This window comes from Rattus norvegicus, chromosome 12 (genome assembly GCF_021556685.1).
Source record: "Rattus norvegicus strain SHRSP/BbbUtx chromosome 12, alternate assembly SHRSP_T2T, whole genome shotgun sequence".
NCBI classification, from domain to species: Eukaryota; Metazoa; Chordata; class Mammalia; order Rodentia; family Muridae; genus Rattus; species Rattus norvegicus.
In genome coordinates, this window is record NC_141545.1 from 4,383,717 (window position 1) to 4,398,753 (window position 15,037).

General features: G+C 42.3%; 1 protein-coding gene and 1 pseudogene across 1 annotated transcript in view; both read left to right on the forward strand.

Annotated features, from left to right (window-relative positions):
* Positions 1 to 2,019: 2,019 nt before the first annotated feature.
* Positions 2,020 to 7,564, forward strand: LOC148001984 (reticulocalbin-1 pseudogene; annotated as a pseudogene).
* Positions 7,565 to 13,266: 5,702 nt separating this feature from the next.
* LOC148001985 (uncharacterized) overlaps positions 13,267 to 15,037 on the forward strand; it is a 68,569-nt gene continuing 66,798 nt past the window's right edge. Inside the window, exons 1-2 of the mRNA XM_087579622.1 lie at positions 13,267 to 13,462; positions 14,385 to 14,544. Of these exons, the coding sequence (XP_087435748.1) occupies positions 13,333 to 13,462; positions 14,385 to 14,544 (290 nt within the window). The 5' untranslated portion in view covers positions 13,267 to 13,332. The remainder of the gene's footprint in view (positions 13,463 to 14,384; positions 14,545 to 15,037) is intronic.

Here is a 15,037-nt window from a genome sequence, read left to right on the forward strand (position 1 = left end):
CATAGTTGGCAACAATCTCTACTCCAATTGTTAGGGGACCCACATGAAGACCAATTAGCACATCTGCTACTATGTGTAGGAGGCCTAGGTCTAGCTCCCTGCATGCTCTCTGTTTGCTGGTTCAATCTCTGTGAGCCCCTGTGAGTCCCAGTTAGTTGACTCTGTAGTAGAAGACTAAAATGTTTTATAGGTCAATATGGATGGATAAGTGGATGTGCAAAGAACTCTAACTTCTATGAAATTTACAATGCCATGAAAACACTTCAGCAAAAATTTTGGCATGCTATTTACAATCTCTTGAACACCATTCCTCACAGAACAGGCGTGATGGAAATCCCATAGTAACTGAAGAGGCATAGGCATGAAGGAGGAGAAATACTTGCTTACTCTATTGTTTGTAAGGAAAAAAACCTCTTAACTGAGCTTAAAAATCCGGTTGCCAGCCAAGAATTGCATGTTCCAAGAACATGCCTCTTCCTGTCACCATATCAAGGTACCAAACCGTTGGCTGCTTGTGGAGCCAGTATCTTTCTAACCCACGTGTGAGCAGGAGTTTGTGGGAGACAAGTACTTAGGTCAGGGATCAATCAGAACCTGGTACAGGTCTTGGGTCTCTGGCATCATTAGTTACAGATATGCCAAGATGCTTTGGGGAAGGTTTTAATTTAAATCCCAAGTTTATTTCAATGAAATCTCCCTGATACGATCTGTTGGGAATTTAGAGTGAACTAGACAAGTGTTCATTTTGGAGGGCATTTGTGAATTAGACAGTAGGTCCATAAACAACAACCAAACAAACAAACAACTAAAACAACAACCCATTCTGGGTGTATGACTCTCAGGATGCCCCTACTCAGTTCAGAGCTCTCAGTGAAAGGGTTGAAGAATCTTTGTTGGCTACATCAATTTTTTAATTGACATGTAAATGCAGAAGATTAGAGTCCACTACAGGAGTGGCAGGATCCTTTAGGTGATTAGTGAAAACATCACTTTTAGAGAACTCCTACAGGAAGACCCCTTCATTCTGTCCTGTTGGGTTTAGCAGTCCAGGGACATAAAAGGAATTGATTTCTGTATGTGAAATGGGTTTGCTCCACTGAGGAAGTTCAGTGGGAGCAGGATGGCAAGGGACCGGGTTGTGAGTGGGGGGCTGGCAACAAGGTGCAGAACGAAGACCAAGGCCCGGTGCCCTGCGGCCTGCCTGTGGGATGTGAGCTAGCTGCCCCCTCAGGATGCCTTCAGGTGAGGACAGGTGGGGGTGGCTTGTGCCCTGCTGAGCCGGTTTAGGAGAGTGTCAAACACAATCCCAATGCTCGCACTGGAGCCTGAACAGGTCCCCGCAGCCTGTAGGGGGCAGCGTGCAGCTCAGCAGGCGATGGCCGCGGGCAGATCATGGTGTGCCTGGGCCTCCGAAGAGCCACGAGAGGGGACTGAAGGGCCTTGGTGGAGCCCGGACCTCCGCGTTACGCGCCTCCCCGCGTTGCCCGTGTTGCGGAGTGGCTGCATGTATCCTCCCCACCCCGGCTCCACCGAGCATGAGCCTGGACTGAGGGCACACAGAGCTCTTCAAAGAGCGTGGGACCTTAAGGCACTGGGAATTCGTAGGTGAGCGCAGGGCCTGACGGGAAGCGGCGCGCGCGATATTTTTGGCGACTGCAGTGGCGCGTGTGCTTGGGCGTGTTTTTCTTTCACATGTGCCAGCAGTGGGGTCGCAGCTGAGAGTGACTAAACTCTCTCTCCCTCTCGGATCGCCGCAGGCCAAAGAGGTGATTCTGCCTGCATGTTATCCTCCTTGCTGGAGGCGAGCTCTTTAGGCGCCACATCGCGATCAAAAAGAGAAAGAAAAAAAGAAATGAAAAAGTGGAAGAAGCAGCCAGGTAAGGGGGTGGTAGCGGCGCTGGGGGTCACCTGGGCCACGGTCAGGCGCGCTTTGATTGTGGCGGGGTTTCCAATGGTGACCTCAGCCTCGGAGTGTCCAGGGACGTAGCCCGGGCCAGTCCTGCCAGGGTACCTCGAGGCATGGCATTCGCACAGACCCCTAGCCTTGCCGCAGGTCTGATCCCCAGGGACAGCAAGCTGCCAGAGCAGCAGCATCAATGTAGGTAGGAGACCCGCGGGCATTCTTGAACTCACTCTCACAGCCCTGGGGAAGCAGTGCCAGAAGGAGGCGTTGCAAAGTGAGCCCATTGGGTAGGGGAAGCGAGGATTCAGGGATGTTTGGAGAGCTGAAGCAGGGATTGCAAAGCCCATGGCATTGAGAAAGAATGGACAGGTGATTTGTTGTGTGCATGAGAGCTGTGCTCTGACATCCCCAGAGCAACTTGGGGCTCTCACCTCTCTCTAGATTGACTTGAATTAAATTGCCTTGTACCTCCCAGGGCAGGACAGGCTTTTCAGAGGCAGCTTAGCCTGGTGGCGCCCTCCATGTAAAGTTTCTATTGTATGTTAAAGAACGGGAATCGGGGATCGTGGGAAAATATTTTCTTAAAACCTCAGGCAATGAATATATATATATATTATTTAATAGATTTCTTCTAATCTATTTGTAATTGGTTGCGCCTTGCAAGGGATTGTATTGGGAGGATGTAAAATACCCCTCCTTCACTTACTTGGAGAAAGGGAACAGAAACAGAGATTCCCTCTTTTTTAGCCTGCAAAGCTCTGAGAGATTACAGCTCCGCATAATTTAATTCTTCCCCTACCTGCTCTGAGCAGGCCTCCAGATCAGCAAGTGCCTTTGGAATGGTTTTGCTTGTTTTCGTTTATTTTCCATGGTGCTGTTTAGAAGGCCACGAATTGTTATGTGAATTTTAAATTTCAGGAGGTGACACCCAGAGTTTATGGTGGTTTCGTTCAAATATTGCCGTGTAGTTGCAGCGTAAAAAAATATTTCCTGTGACAAGAAGTGGAAAAAGAAAGTTGATCAGCTAAGAAAAGTAAAGCCTTGAGCCAGACCAACCATTTGGCTTCCTAAAATATGGAGCAAGCATGGAATGTCGCTTTTTCAGAATCGAAAGGGTTTTTAGAACAGGGAAGTGAATACTGTGTGGTGCTAACCCGTCCTTTTTGTGGCTGACAACAATTAGGATACAGGTCAGAATGTGCCAACAGCACAGAGTTGGCGCTGGAGGTATTTGAACTAAGAAGTGCTCAGGAACTGTGAACGTTTCTCTGTTATCACCCTGGATCCATCTAGTGAAGTAGAGCACTTTGATGCCGTGTAAGAGGCCGTTGTGAGGGCTGGAGAGATGGCTCAGTGGTTAAGAGCACCAAGTGTTCTTCCAGAGGTCCTGAGCGCAAATCCCAGCATCCACATGGTGGCTCACAACCATCTGTAATGAGATCTGATGCCCTCCTCTGGTGTGTTTGAAGACAGCTGCATTGTCTAACGTATAAGTAAGTATATTGTACAAAAAAAAAAAAAAAAAAAGAGGCCATTGTAAAACTGCATCTAGCCTTGTCATCTACTGCTTCAGTTTCTATGCGGACAGGGCACAGTTGGAGAGCTTCAAGATCAAGTTCATTGCCTGTCTTTAAAGATCAAGTGTATCACCTAACTTTTTTTTTCTTTTTTTTCTTTTTTTTTTTGGAGCTGGGGACCGAACCCAGGGCCTTGCGCATGCTAGGCAAGCGCTCTACCACTGAGCTAAATCCCCAACCCCCATCACCTAACTTTTAAACCAAGAATTGTAGTGTCTTTTTTGCTGCTTGTGTAGCTTTTAGTGATGTATCTTATCTCCTAGTACATCCTTTGTTTCCATGATAGTTGTTTTCAAGTATATATGATTATTGATCCTATTTGTAGACCTATTCAATATTTCTGCTTTTATTGGTTAAATATTTTTGGTGAATTTGCATTGTGATATCAGTAAAATCCTATGTGAATGTTTTAGAGAATATACCGGTTTGTGTAATTTGCCCTCAAGGATTTTTGGTGGCCTGTATTCACATTTAAAAGACTCGAATTTATACCATCCATAGCAGGATTGATAGGGAAGCACAATGGACAGTGACAGTGTTGTTCCCGTTGACAGTTGTGGGAGCCAAGAAAGAAGTGTGACTTGCATATTTGCGACTAACAAAATCGAGACTGAGTATCATTACTGTTGAAGCCCATGTAAAAATGATGAAATTTTCAGAAATCACCAGTTAAGAAATCGTAGTGTTGCTTAAATGGAATCTGAGTTTCAAAGTTATGTTTCATTTTTCTTTATTCCTTAATGAAGCTTTTTATTAAGTTTTTTATTCACCATTTCACCCTTAGATGCACAGTGCTAAGATCATAGTAGATGCTCAATAAATCACTTAACCATCAGGGCAGAGGAATGGTAAGAAAGTATGTATTTTCTATAAGTTCTGTTAGTTTTGGGAACAGGTGGTTTTAGGTTTACCAGTCATATCTTGGTATCTTGTCCCACATAAGACAACTTGACAGAATCCCCTTTCTGGCCATTATGTTCAAGTTATTTTTGTCTTAAGCCTTCTTGAAAATCATGGAAGTAGTGTAGAAACTTGATTATACCTGCAATATAGCAAAAAAGGTCAGTCTAGATAGGTAAGCAGTTATGTTTCTCCATGAGCTGATGTCTTAAAACATGTAAATTTTAGGAATTTAGTGTTGTGTTTTCTAAAGATACATCGTACAACATACAGATAACATTGTAATAGAATAAAGGAATCTTTAGATTTAGCACGAAATTCCATAAAGCAACGACTACTGCACAGCTCTCTTGGCCATATGAATAGCAGAAATTGTATTTCACTTTTTTAAAGCAGTAACAAAAGTACTTAAGGTTAAGCGGAGCCCATGGGAAAAGGTCCCGGTGGTGTTTCTCTTTGGTTTCTTGTGCTCTTTCTAGAGAATGGCTTTAAGAAATAAGTGCGGTCAGGTGGTCAGTGTGGCCAGGCAGTCATGAGCAGATGGTTAAGCAATGTGCTAGGACCCCATAGACCACTGAGCCCAGCTGAAGAGGAGAGGCTAGGCAGTGAGCCCAGCTGAAGAGCAAAGGCTAGCCAGTGAGCCTAGCTGAAGAGCAAAGGCTAGCCAGTGAGCCTGACTGAAGAGCAAAGGCTAGCCAGTGAGCATGACAGAAGAGCAGAGGCTAGACAGTGAGCCTCGCTGAAGGCTGAAGAGCAGAGGCTAGCCGTTGAGCCTGACTGAAGAGCAGAGGCTAGCCAGTGAGCCTCGCTGAAGGCTGATGAGCAGTGATTTTAACATTTCGATATAAGTTCTTCAGTTTTCCTAAAAGTTTGTACAAAAGTTTGCCTCCAAAAAGTTCGCTTAAAAAGTTCTCTTTGTACTCTTCTTATCTCCTTTCCTCTTGCTCTTATGTCACAATAATTTCCTTACTCTCAAGGCCTTATTCTCAACGCTATGCCTTTACTTCTAAGTTCTTCTTGAGTTCTGTCCTGTTCGGTTCAGTTCTGTGTAAAAAGCTTTCTCTCTCTTTGTCCTCAGCATTTGTATATCTTTCGGAATACATCATCACATGGTAAAAAGTTCACCACAAGTTTGCACACGAATTCAAATCATAAGTTGAATAATAAGTTTACAACAGAGAATATTTACATGCATATCCATTAAGAGTAATTATCAGGATAAACTGTCATCATCTGTCACTGGCTCTACAGGTTCGTGGAGAGTAAAAACTGTAATTTTTGTGAGAAAAGAGTAAGTGAAATTACCTATAGGCAAATCCAGTCAATTTTTTATGGTCGGTCCTTGCACCTACAGTAAGTCATTAATTCTCTTTTTATGAACTTTGGTTAATTGGTTTATACGCTCTTAGAATGGGCTCTAATTTGGAGATGCCTGCTTGGTATTGCAGAAGCAATTTACTCATGACACTTTAAGAATGGAAGAGTTTTCAATGCAATTTTGATTATCAGAGAGAACATAATAGCAGTCCTATTATAAACAGGCTTTGAATTACTAATCTAATTTTAGGAATTCTTTTACAATCATCATTAAGAAGTAAGAAATCATCTATTTGTCGATACAACATCACTCCAAGACAATACATCTTTGTTCTTCTGTGGTGATCTGTTCAAAAAAGTAGACTAAAGAGCATGACAAATACAGAGGAAGATGCTTACAGCCGACCACTTAGCTGAGAACAGGGTCCTCAATGGAGGATTGAGGGAGCTGAAGGGGTTTACAGCCCCATAAGAACAACAATAAGGAACACCCAGAGCTCCCAGGGCTGACACCATCATCCAAAGAGTACACATGGACAGACCCATGACTATAGCTGCATATGTAGAAGAGGATGGCCTTGTTGGGCACCAATGGGAGGAGAAGCCCTTAATCTTATCAAGGCTTGATGCCCCCGTGTAGGGGAAAATCAGAACAGGGAGGCAGGTAGGCCTGGGTGGTTGGGTGGTAACACCCTCATAGTAGAAAGGGGAAAGGGGTGTTATAAGGGGTTTTATGGATGGGAAACCAGCAAAAGGGATAACATTTGAAATGTAACAAAAGCCCTCTGTGGGTAGGGGACAGCGGATAAGGTGCTGCTAGCCCCCTACTTCCCTGCTGCCTCCCTTTGTTCGTGACTCTGGTGCCAGGTGTCATCCTGGGACTCTCCATGGGCTGCTGCTGGCACTGGTGCTGGTGTTCAGGGCCAAGAGCATGATGAGCAAGGAGCACATAGTTTGTCCCGATTCAGAGCTGGGCCAGTGGCCACCAGAGGACAAGCACAGCTTCCTGTACGATCATGAGGTCTTCCTGGGCAAGGAGGACTCCAAGACCTTTGATAGCTAAGCCTGGATGAGAGCAAGGAGAGGCTGGGGAAAATTGTTGATTCAATTGACAGTGATGGAGGCAGCCTTGTTACTACTGAGCAGCTGAAAGTTTCGATCAAACAGGTACAAAAAAGATACATCTACCATAATGTGGCTAAACTCTGGTAGGATTATGATAGGGACATAGACGAAAAGATCTCCTGGGAAGAATACAAGCAGTCTACTTTTGGCTACTACCTGGGAAACCTTGCTGAATCCCAAGATAGCTCTGATCTTCACACCTTTAAAAAAATGCCTCCATGAGATGAGGAGGTTTAAGGCTTCAGTCATTGACAGCAACCTGACAGCTACTCGAGAGGGATTCATTGCCTGTCTGAACTCAGAGGAGTTGAAACATATGAAGGAGATTGTAGTTCTGGAAACCCTGGAGGATATCGACAAGAACAGGGAAGGACTTGTGGACCAGGATGAGTATATTGTGGACATGTTTTTCCCACGAGGACAATGCCCCTGAGCCAGATTGGGTTTTGTCCAAATGGGAGCAGTTCAATGATTTCCCAGATCTGAACAAGGATGGGAAGCTGGACAAGGATGAGATTGGACACTGAATCCTCCCTCACAACTATGACCATGCAGGGGCTGAGGCCCGGCGTCTGGTGTATGAGTCAGACAAAAACAAGGATGAGATGCTAACCAAGGAGGAGATTCTACAAAACTGGAACATGTTTGTGGGAAGTCAAGCCATCAATTACAAGGAAGATCTTACCAAAAATCATGATGAACTTTGAAAGCTACTCATCCTCATGTGGCCTACCGTCATGGGCTTTGGGCAGATGTTCTGGGTGATTGCTATAGTTGTCAGTTGTATAGCAGTTGTGTCCCTAAACCATGAGAAACCTTACTAAAGCTCAAATCACACATTGCACCTCAAACAATAATAGTTCTACACCCCACTTTCATCAATGGACAGTTTGGGGAAACAGAAATTAACCAGAGACACGGAGAAACTAACAGAAGTTATGAAACAAATGGATTGAATAGATATTTATAGAACGTTTCACCCTAAAACCAAAGGATATACCTTCTTCTCATCACCTCATGGTACCTTCTCCAAAATTGACCATATAATCGGTCACAAAACAGGCCTCAACAGATACAGGAAGATAAAAGTAATCTCATTCATCCTATCAGATAACAATGGACTAAGGCTGGTCATCAATAACAACAAAAATGACAGAAAGTCCACATATACATGGAAGATGAACTCAATGTCAACTTAGTCATGGAAGAAATAAGAAAGAAATTAAAGACTTCTTAGAATTTAATGAAAATGAAGATACAACATACCCAAACTTATGGGACACAATGAAAGCAGCACTGAGAGGAACACTCATAGCTCTGAGTGCCTGCAAAAAGAAACAAGAAAGAGCATATGTCAGTAGCTTGACAGCACACCTAAAAGCTCTAGAACAAGCATTAAATAAACCCAAGAGCAGTAGAAGGCAGGAAATAATCAAACTCAGGGCTGAAATCAACCAAGAAGAAACAAAAAGGTCTCTACAAAGTCAACAAAACCCGGAGCTGGTTCTTTGAGAAAATCAATAAGATAGATAAACCCTTAGGCAGACTAACCTGAGGTCACAGAGAGTGTATGCCAATTAGCAAAATGAGGTCTGAAGAGGGAGTCATAACAACAGAATCTGAGGAAATTAAATAAACTCATCAGATTGTACTACAAAAACCTATATTCAACACAACTGGAAAATGTGGAAGAAATGGACAATTTTCTAGACCGATACCAGATACCAAAGTTAAATCAGGAACAAATAAACCATGGAAAAACCCCATAATTCCTAAAGAAATAGAAGCAGTTATTAAAAGTCTCCGATCCAAAAAGAGCCCAGGACCAGATGGGTTTAGTGTAGAATTCTATTAGACCTTCATAGAAGACTTCATACCAATACTGTGCAAACTATTCCACAAAATAGAAACAGACAGAGCACTACCAAATCCCTTCTATGAAGCCACAATTACTCTTTTTTTTTTTTTTTGGTTCTTTTTTCCGGAGCTGGGGACCAAACCCAGGGCTTTGCGATTCCTAGGCAAGCGCTCTACCACTGAGCTATCCCCAACCCCGTCACAATTACTCTTACACCTAAACCACACAAAGATACAACAAAGATAGAGAACTTCAGACCAATTTCCTTTATGAATATTGATGCAAAAATGCTCAATAAAATTCTTTCAAACTGAATCCAAGAACACATCAAAACGATCATCCATCTTGATCAAGTAGGCCTCATCACAGGGATGCAGCAATGTTTTAATATACGGAAATCCATCAACAAAATATCCATGTAAACAAATTTAATGGAAAAAAACCCATGATCATTTCATTAGATGCTGAGAAATCATTTGACAAAATTCAATACCCTTTCATGAATAAAGTCCTGGATAGATGAGGAATTCAAGGCCTATATCTAAACATAGTCAAAGCAAAATACAGCAATCCAGTAACTAACATCAAACTAAATTGAGAAAACTTGAAGGAAAATCAGGTTTTCTAAAATCAGGGACTAGACAAGGCTGCCCACTCTCTTCCTACTTTTTCAATATGGTACTTGAAGTCCTAGCTATAGCAATCAGACAATGAAAGTAGGTCAAAGGGATACAAATTAGAAGGGAAGAAGTCAAAACACTAATATTTGAAGATGATACGATAGTATACTTACGTGACACGAAAATTCCACCAGAGCATTACTTAATCTGATCAACAAATTCAGCAAACTGTTGGAGTATAAAATTAAGTCAAAGAATTAAGTAGCCTTCCTCTATTCAAAGGGTAAACAGGCTGAGAAAGAAATTAGGGAAATGATACCCTTCACAATAGGCCCAAATAATATAAATTATCTTTCGGTTACTTTAACGAAACAAGTAAAAGACCCACATGGGGTGGGGGTGGGGCGCTGGAGGGGGCTTATGGACTGGACACCTGGAAAGGGAATAACGTTTGAAATGTAAATAAAGAAATATATCTATTAAAAGTTAAATTAAAAAAATAAAAAATAAACTGAGAAATAATCAAAAAAAGAAAATATGAATAAGAAAGAAATTTTTGGATTTGAAAAATGATGAATGCCAGGCATTTGACAAACTGTATGACCATGGTAAACCCTTTAATATACTTGAGAAATTTTTTTTACTTGTTAATGAACTGGGTCTTTTTTTTTTTAATAGTGAATAGAAATATAGTCCCTTTCTGAGTGTGAGGCTAGGAATCCAGGTGTAGTGGAATTTATTATTTGTTAAGTCCTGAACCATTGAGCCTGCCCCTAACACAGCTTATGCTAAAGCAACAGGCCAAGGTGATATCTAAGCCATAGACCAAACTATCTGGACTAACAATTACAGATGAAATTCCTACTTGTAAATGGGAGGAGAGGAATAAAGGATACCTGCGAGGATTGAAAAAAAAAAAAGAAATATACCCAAAAAAATCCAATAAAAATGTCAAAAATAAAAAAAAAGAAATAAAAGAACTTAGGAAATGCAAAAGATTGGGGTGTCATTCCACAGTCATGATGTGTTTCTTCTGTGATAGCTTACAGATTAACTCACTTCTCTAAGACTGTTTTCTTATTTGAAAGTAAGTAATGGCATCATCTGTTGACTGGTTGGTAAGAACAAAAGCTTTGCCTAACTTGAATAATAGGTCCCTCCAGAGCATGTGCTTAACATTCTAAGCACAGAGATATTTGCTGAGGGGAGTAAAAACAATATCCAAACATAAAAAAGCGATTTAAAAAAATTCTGCACGCTGATATTAAAGGCATGTTGCAACTTTAACCAGCTTTGTAGGTATTTCTAATAAACAAATTAAGAAACAAAAGCCCTATTACTCTTCTAGCAGTTGCATCCAACAAAGAGAGAGCTGTGAGGTAGTGTGTGCTGCTTCTTTCCCCAGATACCGCTGGGCCTCAGGCCTGCATCCGGTGAGCTGGACCTAAGAGCAGCCTAGTTGAAACTCCTACTGCCATGGCAGGATTCTGCAGGAATATTTTCCTTTGACAACAAGGAATCTGTGTTGAGGAGACCTCTTGGTGGGTCCTCAAGGACTCTACAGTTCCTATTCTACAGGGAGAAGCCCTGCCAGGTCTTTGAGTAAGGCCAGCCAGTTGTTTGGGGAAATCTCTGGTCTTGTGGCAGAGATGAAGGACTGGGTGAAAGAATGGCAGCTCCACTGAGACCAAAGGCAACCCCTTGTAGGCCTATGACCTCCTAATTGATCTTTTTACCTGATGCCTTATTCACATTTTCTTAGTATCATACCACTATGATCTTGAAGAACAGCTTGTCTCTTGTTTTCTCAATCAGGTCTTTGTCGTCACAGACTTTTTTAACTTACTCCAGCACGTGGGACTTATTCATACCTTCTGTATGGAGTAGGACCCTTGGTGGGCCTGTCATATCTAAAATACAAGCTCTGGTAATCCAAAAATTGGACCCCAGTATATCTCAGGCCAGGAAAGATGTCATCCATCATTAGTGAAAAAGAAAGGGGAAAAAATTACATAGGAAAAATATGTGCCTTAATCAAAATAAAAGACCCTCAACTTCCAAGGACTCCACAATCTCCACCCCTCTGTTTTGAGCTTTGCATAGTGATATTGTACAAATGGAGATGGTAGTAAAAGGCATTTCTCTGCCCACAAATGCCATACATGAGCTTCACTCTGACATTAGTGAGGTTAGGTGGCATTATAGCACACATTCAGGTGGCATTACAACTCCTCTGATAAGAACACAGAATCCATATATGACAATGCCATATGGACTCCCTCATGAACTTCTGGATCCATTAAAATTGAGGTTTAACCTGACCTTAGGCCTTTCCAGTCCGTGCCCATCCTCCGATTTTTATGTGTGATATGAGTAAAAGATCACAGTGCAGTCCCCAATATCCTTAAAATAGGACTTGGAAATTCAGGAAGAATGGTATTGGAGAAGTGATGGCTATGTCGTTACAATGTAGTAACACAAGGTCCAGGTTGACGTTTGCTCACTGATGTCCAATTTAATTGTCTTGTTGTGTTTCAAAAAGTGAGGATGTCCAACTTAGTATATAAAAGGCACAGAAATTTATAATTTTATATATGCCCTGTAGTTGATCCCTATATTCCCAAGAAAAGGGAGTTTTATTACAAAAAAATAGGATTATAGACCATTGATTTTGTGGAATACATGGATGTCTAAATGAAACAATGTCAAGGTGTGAAGGACTGCACAGTAAGCAAATATTTCCAGGTTTTACACAATCAAAGTATAGAAGAAAGATATTGGCATCCAGAAGAAAGGAAAACCTTGGGAATAGAAATGTATATCACATCCATTGTCTAAGGTGGTAGATTTATTTTTAAGAAAAATCTCCCTCGTCCATGGTCCCTAGAGATTTGGGTGCTAAGAAAAATCTCTTATCCAATTCAGGGTTGTAAGCCATTCTCAATGCCATCAAAAGCATTGATGACTTCTTTTTTTTGTTTTTTTTTTGTTTTTTTTTGTTTTTTTTTTTTTTACCTGTCATTTACCTATTTATTTTTCTTTTTATTAACTTGAGTATTTCTTATATACATTTCGAGTGTTATTCCCTTTCCCGGTTTCCGGGCAAACATCCCCCTCCCCCCTCCCCTTCCTTATGGGTGTTCCCCTCCCAACCCTCCCCCCATTGCCGCCCTCCCCCCATAGACTAGTTCACTGTGGGTTCAGTCTTAGCAGGACCCAGGGCTTCCCCTTCCACTGGTGCTCTTACTAGGATATTCATTGCTACCTATGGGTTTGGGGTCTCGAGCCCCTTCAAGCTCTTCCAGTTCTTTCTCTGATTCCTTCAATAGGGGACCTATTCTCAGTTCAGTGGTTTGCTGCTGGCATTCGCCTCTATATTTGCTGTATTCTGGCTGTGTCTCTCAGGAGCGATCTACATCCGGCTCCTGTCGGTCTGCACTTCTTTGCTTCATCCATCTTGTCTAATTGGGTGGCTGTATATGTATGGGCCACATGTGGGGCAGGCTCTGAATGGGTGTTCCTTCTGTCTCTGTTTTAATCTTTGCCTCTCCCTTCCCTGCCAAGGGTATTCTTTTTCCTCATTTAAAGAAGGAGTGAAGCATTCACATTTTGATCATCCGTCTTGAGTTTCGTTTGTTCTAGGGATCTAGGGTAATTCAAGCATTTGGGCTAATAGCCACTTATCAATGAGTGCATACCATGTATGTCTCCCAGATGCCCTTCAACAGAGGAATGCATTGATGACTTCTAGTGAAGCAGAGAGAAATATCTAGCTTCGGAATTGAGGTTGCCAAACGGTATTTCCGGTGACACATTAGAGACTGCAGGAAAGGGCCCCCACAGAAATTGATCAATTTGGGGAGAGCTAGTTAGCAGGTAGGCCATAGAACTTCCCAGTGACATCATCAGTAAGCCCTTCATTGGACAATCTATTGTATCTAAGAGATCCCTAGAATCTTCTGTGATTGTGTTGTGGTGACACCAACTGCCTTTGGGAAATTACTTCAGTTCCCTTTGGGTTCACAAACAGGCATGTTTTGCCAGCTGCTCAGGCTATTTTGGAAGGAGAGTGGAGATCAAGGAGAGACCACACCAAGGCAGAAGGAAGCTGACCTCCTGTCTACTAAAACAGGAAGGATGAAATCATTCTGGGGAAGGCTTGGTGAGTCCTGGGCAGAGTTGGGGAACTTCCTTGAGGAGGTAGGTTTGAGATGTGCCTTCTAAGAATAGGCCTTACAGCATGAGCCTTGGGATTTCTCAAAGGCAAAACAAGAGTCAGGAGTTCCTGATTATTAATTTGAGAGAAAGTCAGAAATTGGTAAGCCTTCAGTTTCTTTTCTAGAAGCTTTTTAATTGTTTGTGTCAATGAATGGCAGAGGAAGGCACTGTGAGATTAACAATGTGACCATCCATGGTTGGGAATTGAATCCCTTCGTCCTCTAGATTATTGTAGGTTACATAAGTCTCTGATAACAAGAACAAGGAAAGATGCACCCCTAGTCATGTGTTTAGGTCTTAGACACTTTGGGCTGGAACACATATGATTAGAGCTTGATGGTGCTAAACATTATGAACTCCAGGATTTATCTGCACCACATCTGATATGACATAACAATGTCCCACATGTTTATGTCTGAGTCAGGTTATACGTTTCAGGGCGAGGGGTTCTATAATAGTGAACTTGGCACATGTATGGCATTAGAGTTTGGAAAGAGGGACATAGCTTAAGAATCCAGCTCGAGGGCTGGAGAGATGGCTCAGTGGTTAAGAGCACCGACTGCTCTTCCAGAGGTCCTGAATTCAAATCCCAGCAACCACATGGTGGCTCACAACCATCTGTAAAGGGATCCGATGCCTTCTTCTGGTGTGTCTGAAGACAGCAACAGTGTACTCATATACAAAATAAATAAATAAATCTTAAAAAAAAAAAAGAATCCAGCTCAAAGAAAGCTTTTCTGCTGTTTCAGGCATTCACCCAGTCTCTACCATTTCCTCTTCCTCAACCTCCTTTTGGGATTCAGAATGCTCTTTACCTCCCATGGGCCATCAAATATGCAAATTCACTTGGGTTTATCTATCTACAGGTTTTGGTAGGAAGGCATCATCCCCAAATGTCATCAGTAAGCAAGAGAAGCGTCTAAAGGAACTGGAGGAACTCAAATTTGAAATCCAGAAGTGTAAATTCGAGAGGCATGCACTTTATCAAATCCTGGACCTTTATATCTATGATGATTGGGACTACAGGTAGCCCAGTAACCTGTCCACTGTATTGTGCTCTGTCTCTGCTAACCCAAGATTTCCTCATATCACGAGAGAGTTTCACCTCTCATCCTGGATTTTGAGGAGCCTTGGCAGGCATTGGCTTGTGAGATAAGCTAGGTGCTGTGTGTTTAGGGTCAACCTCCTTTTTACTTGACCCTGAGCTCCTTGGATAAGCATAAGTTCTGTCAATAGCTGGAAGGACCTGGTTAGACTTGATGCATCTAAGTGAGGGAATGAAATTCCTGCATGCCATCACTCATTTACTCTGATTTTGTTCACTATACACTGATTCTATGGCATCTCCATGGAAGTAGTTGGCATTCTAATTGTGTTTGTATATGGGTTGGTATGTATTTATATGAACGTATTTCTGGGTGTTTTGCTCAGGACCTGGAGACTGGGACCTTTGATGGGATCTGAGGATCTGTCTGATGGACAGTTTGCAGGTCATGATAGCGTGGAAGCCCACATGGAC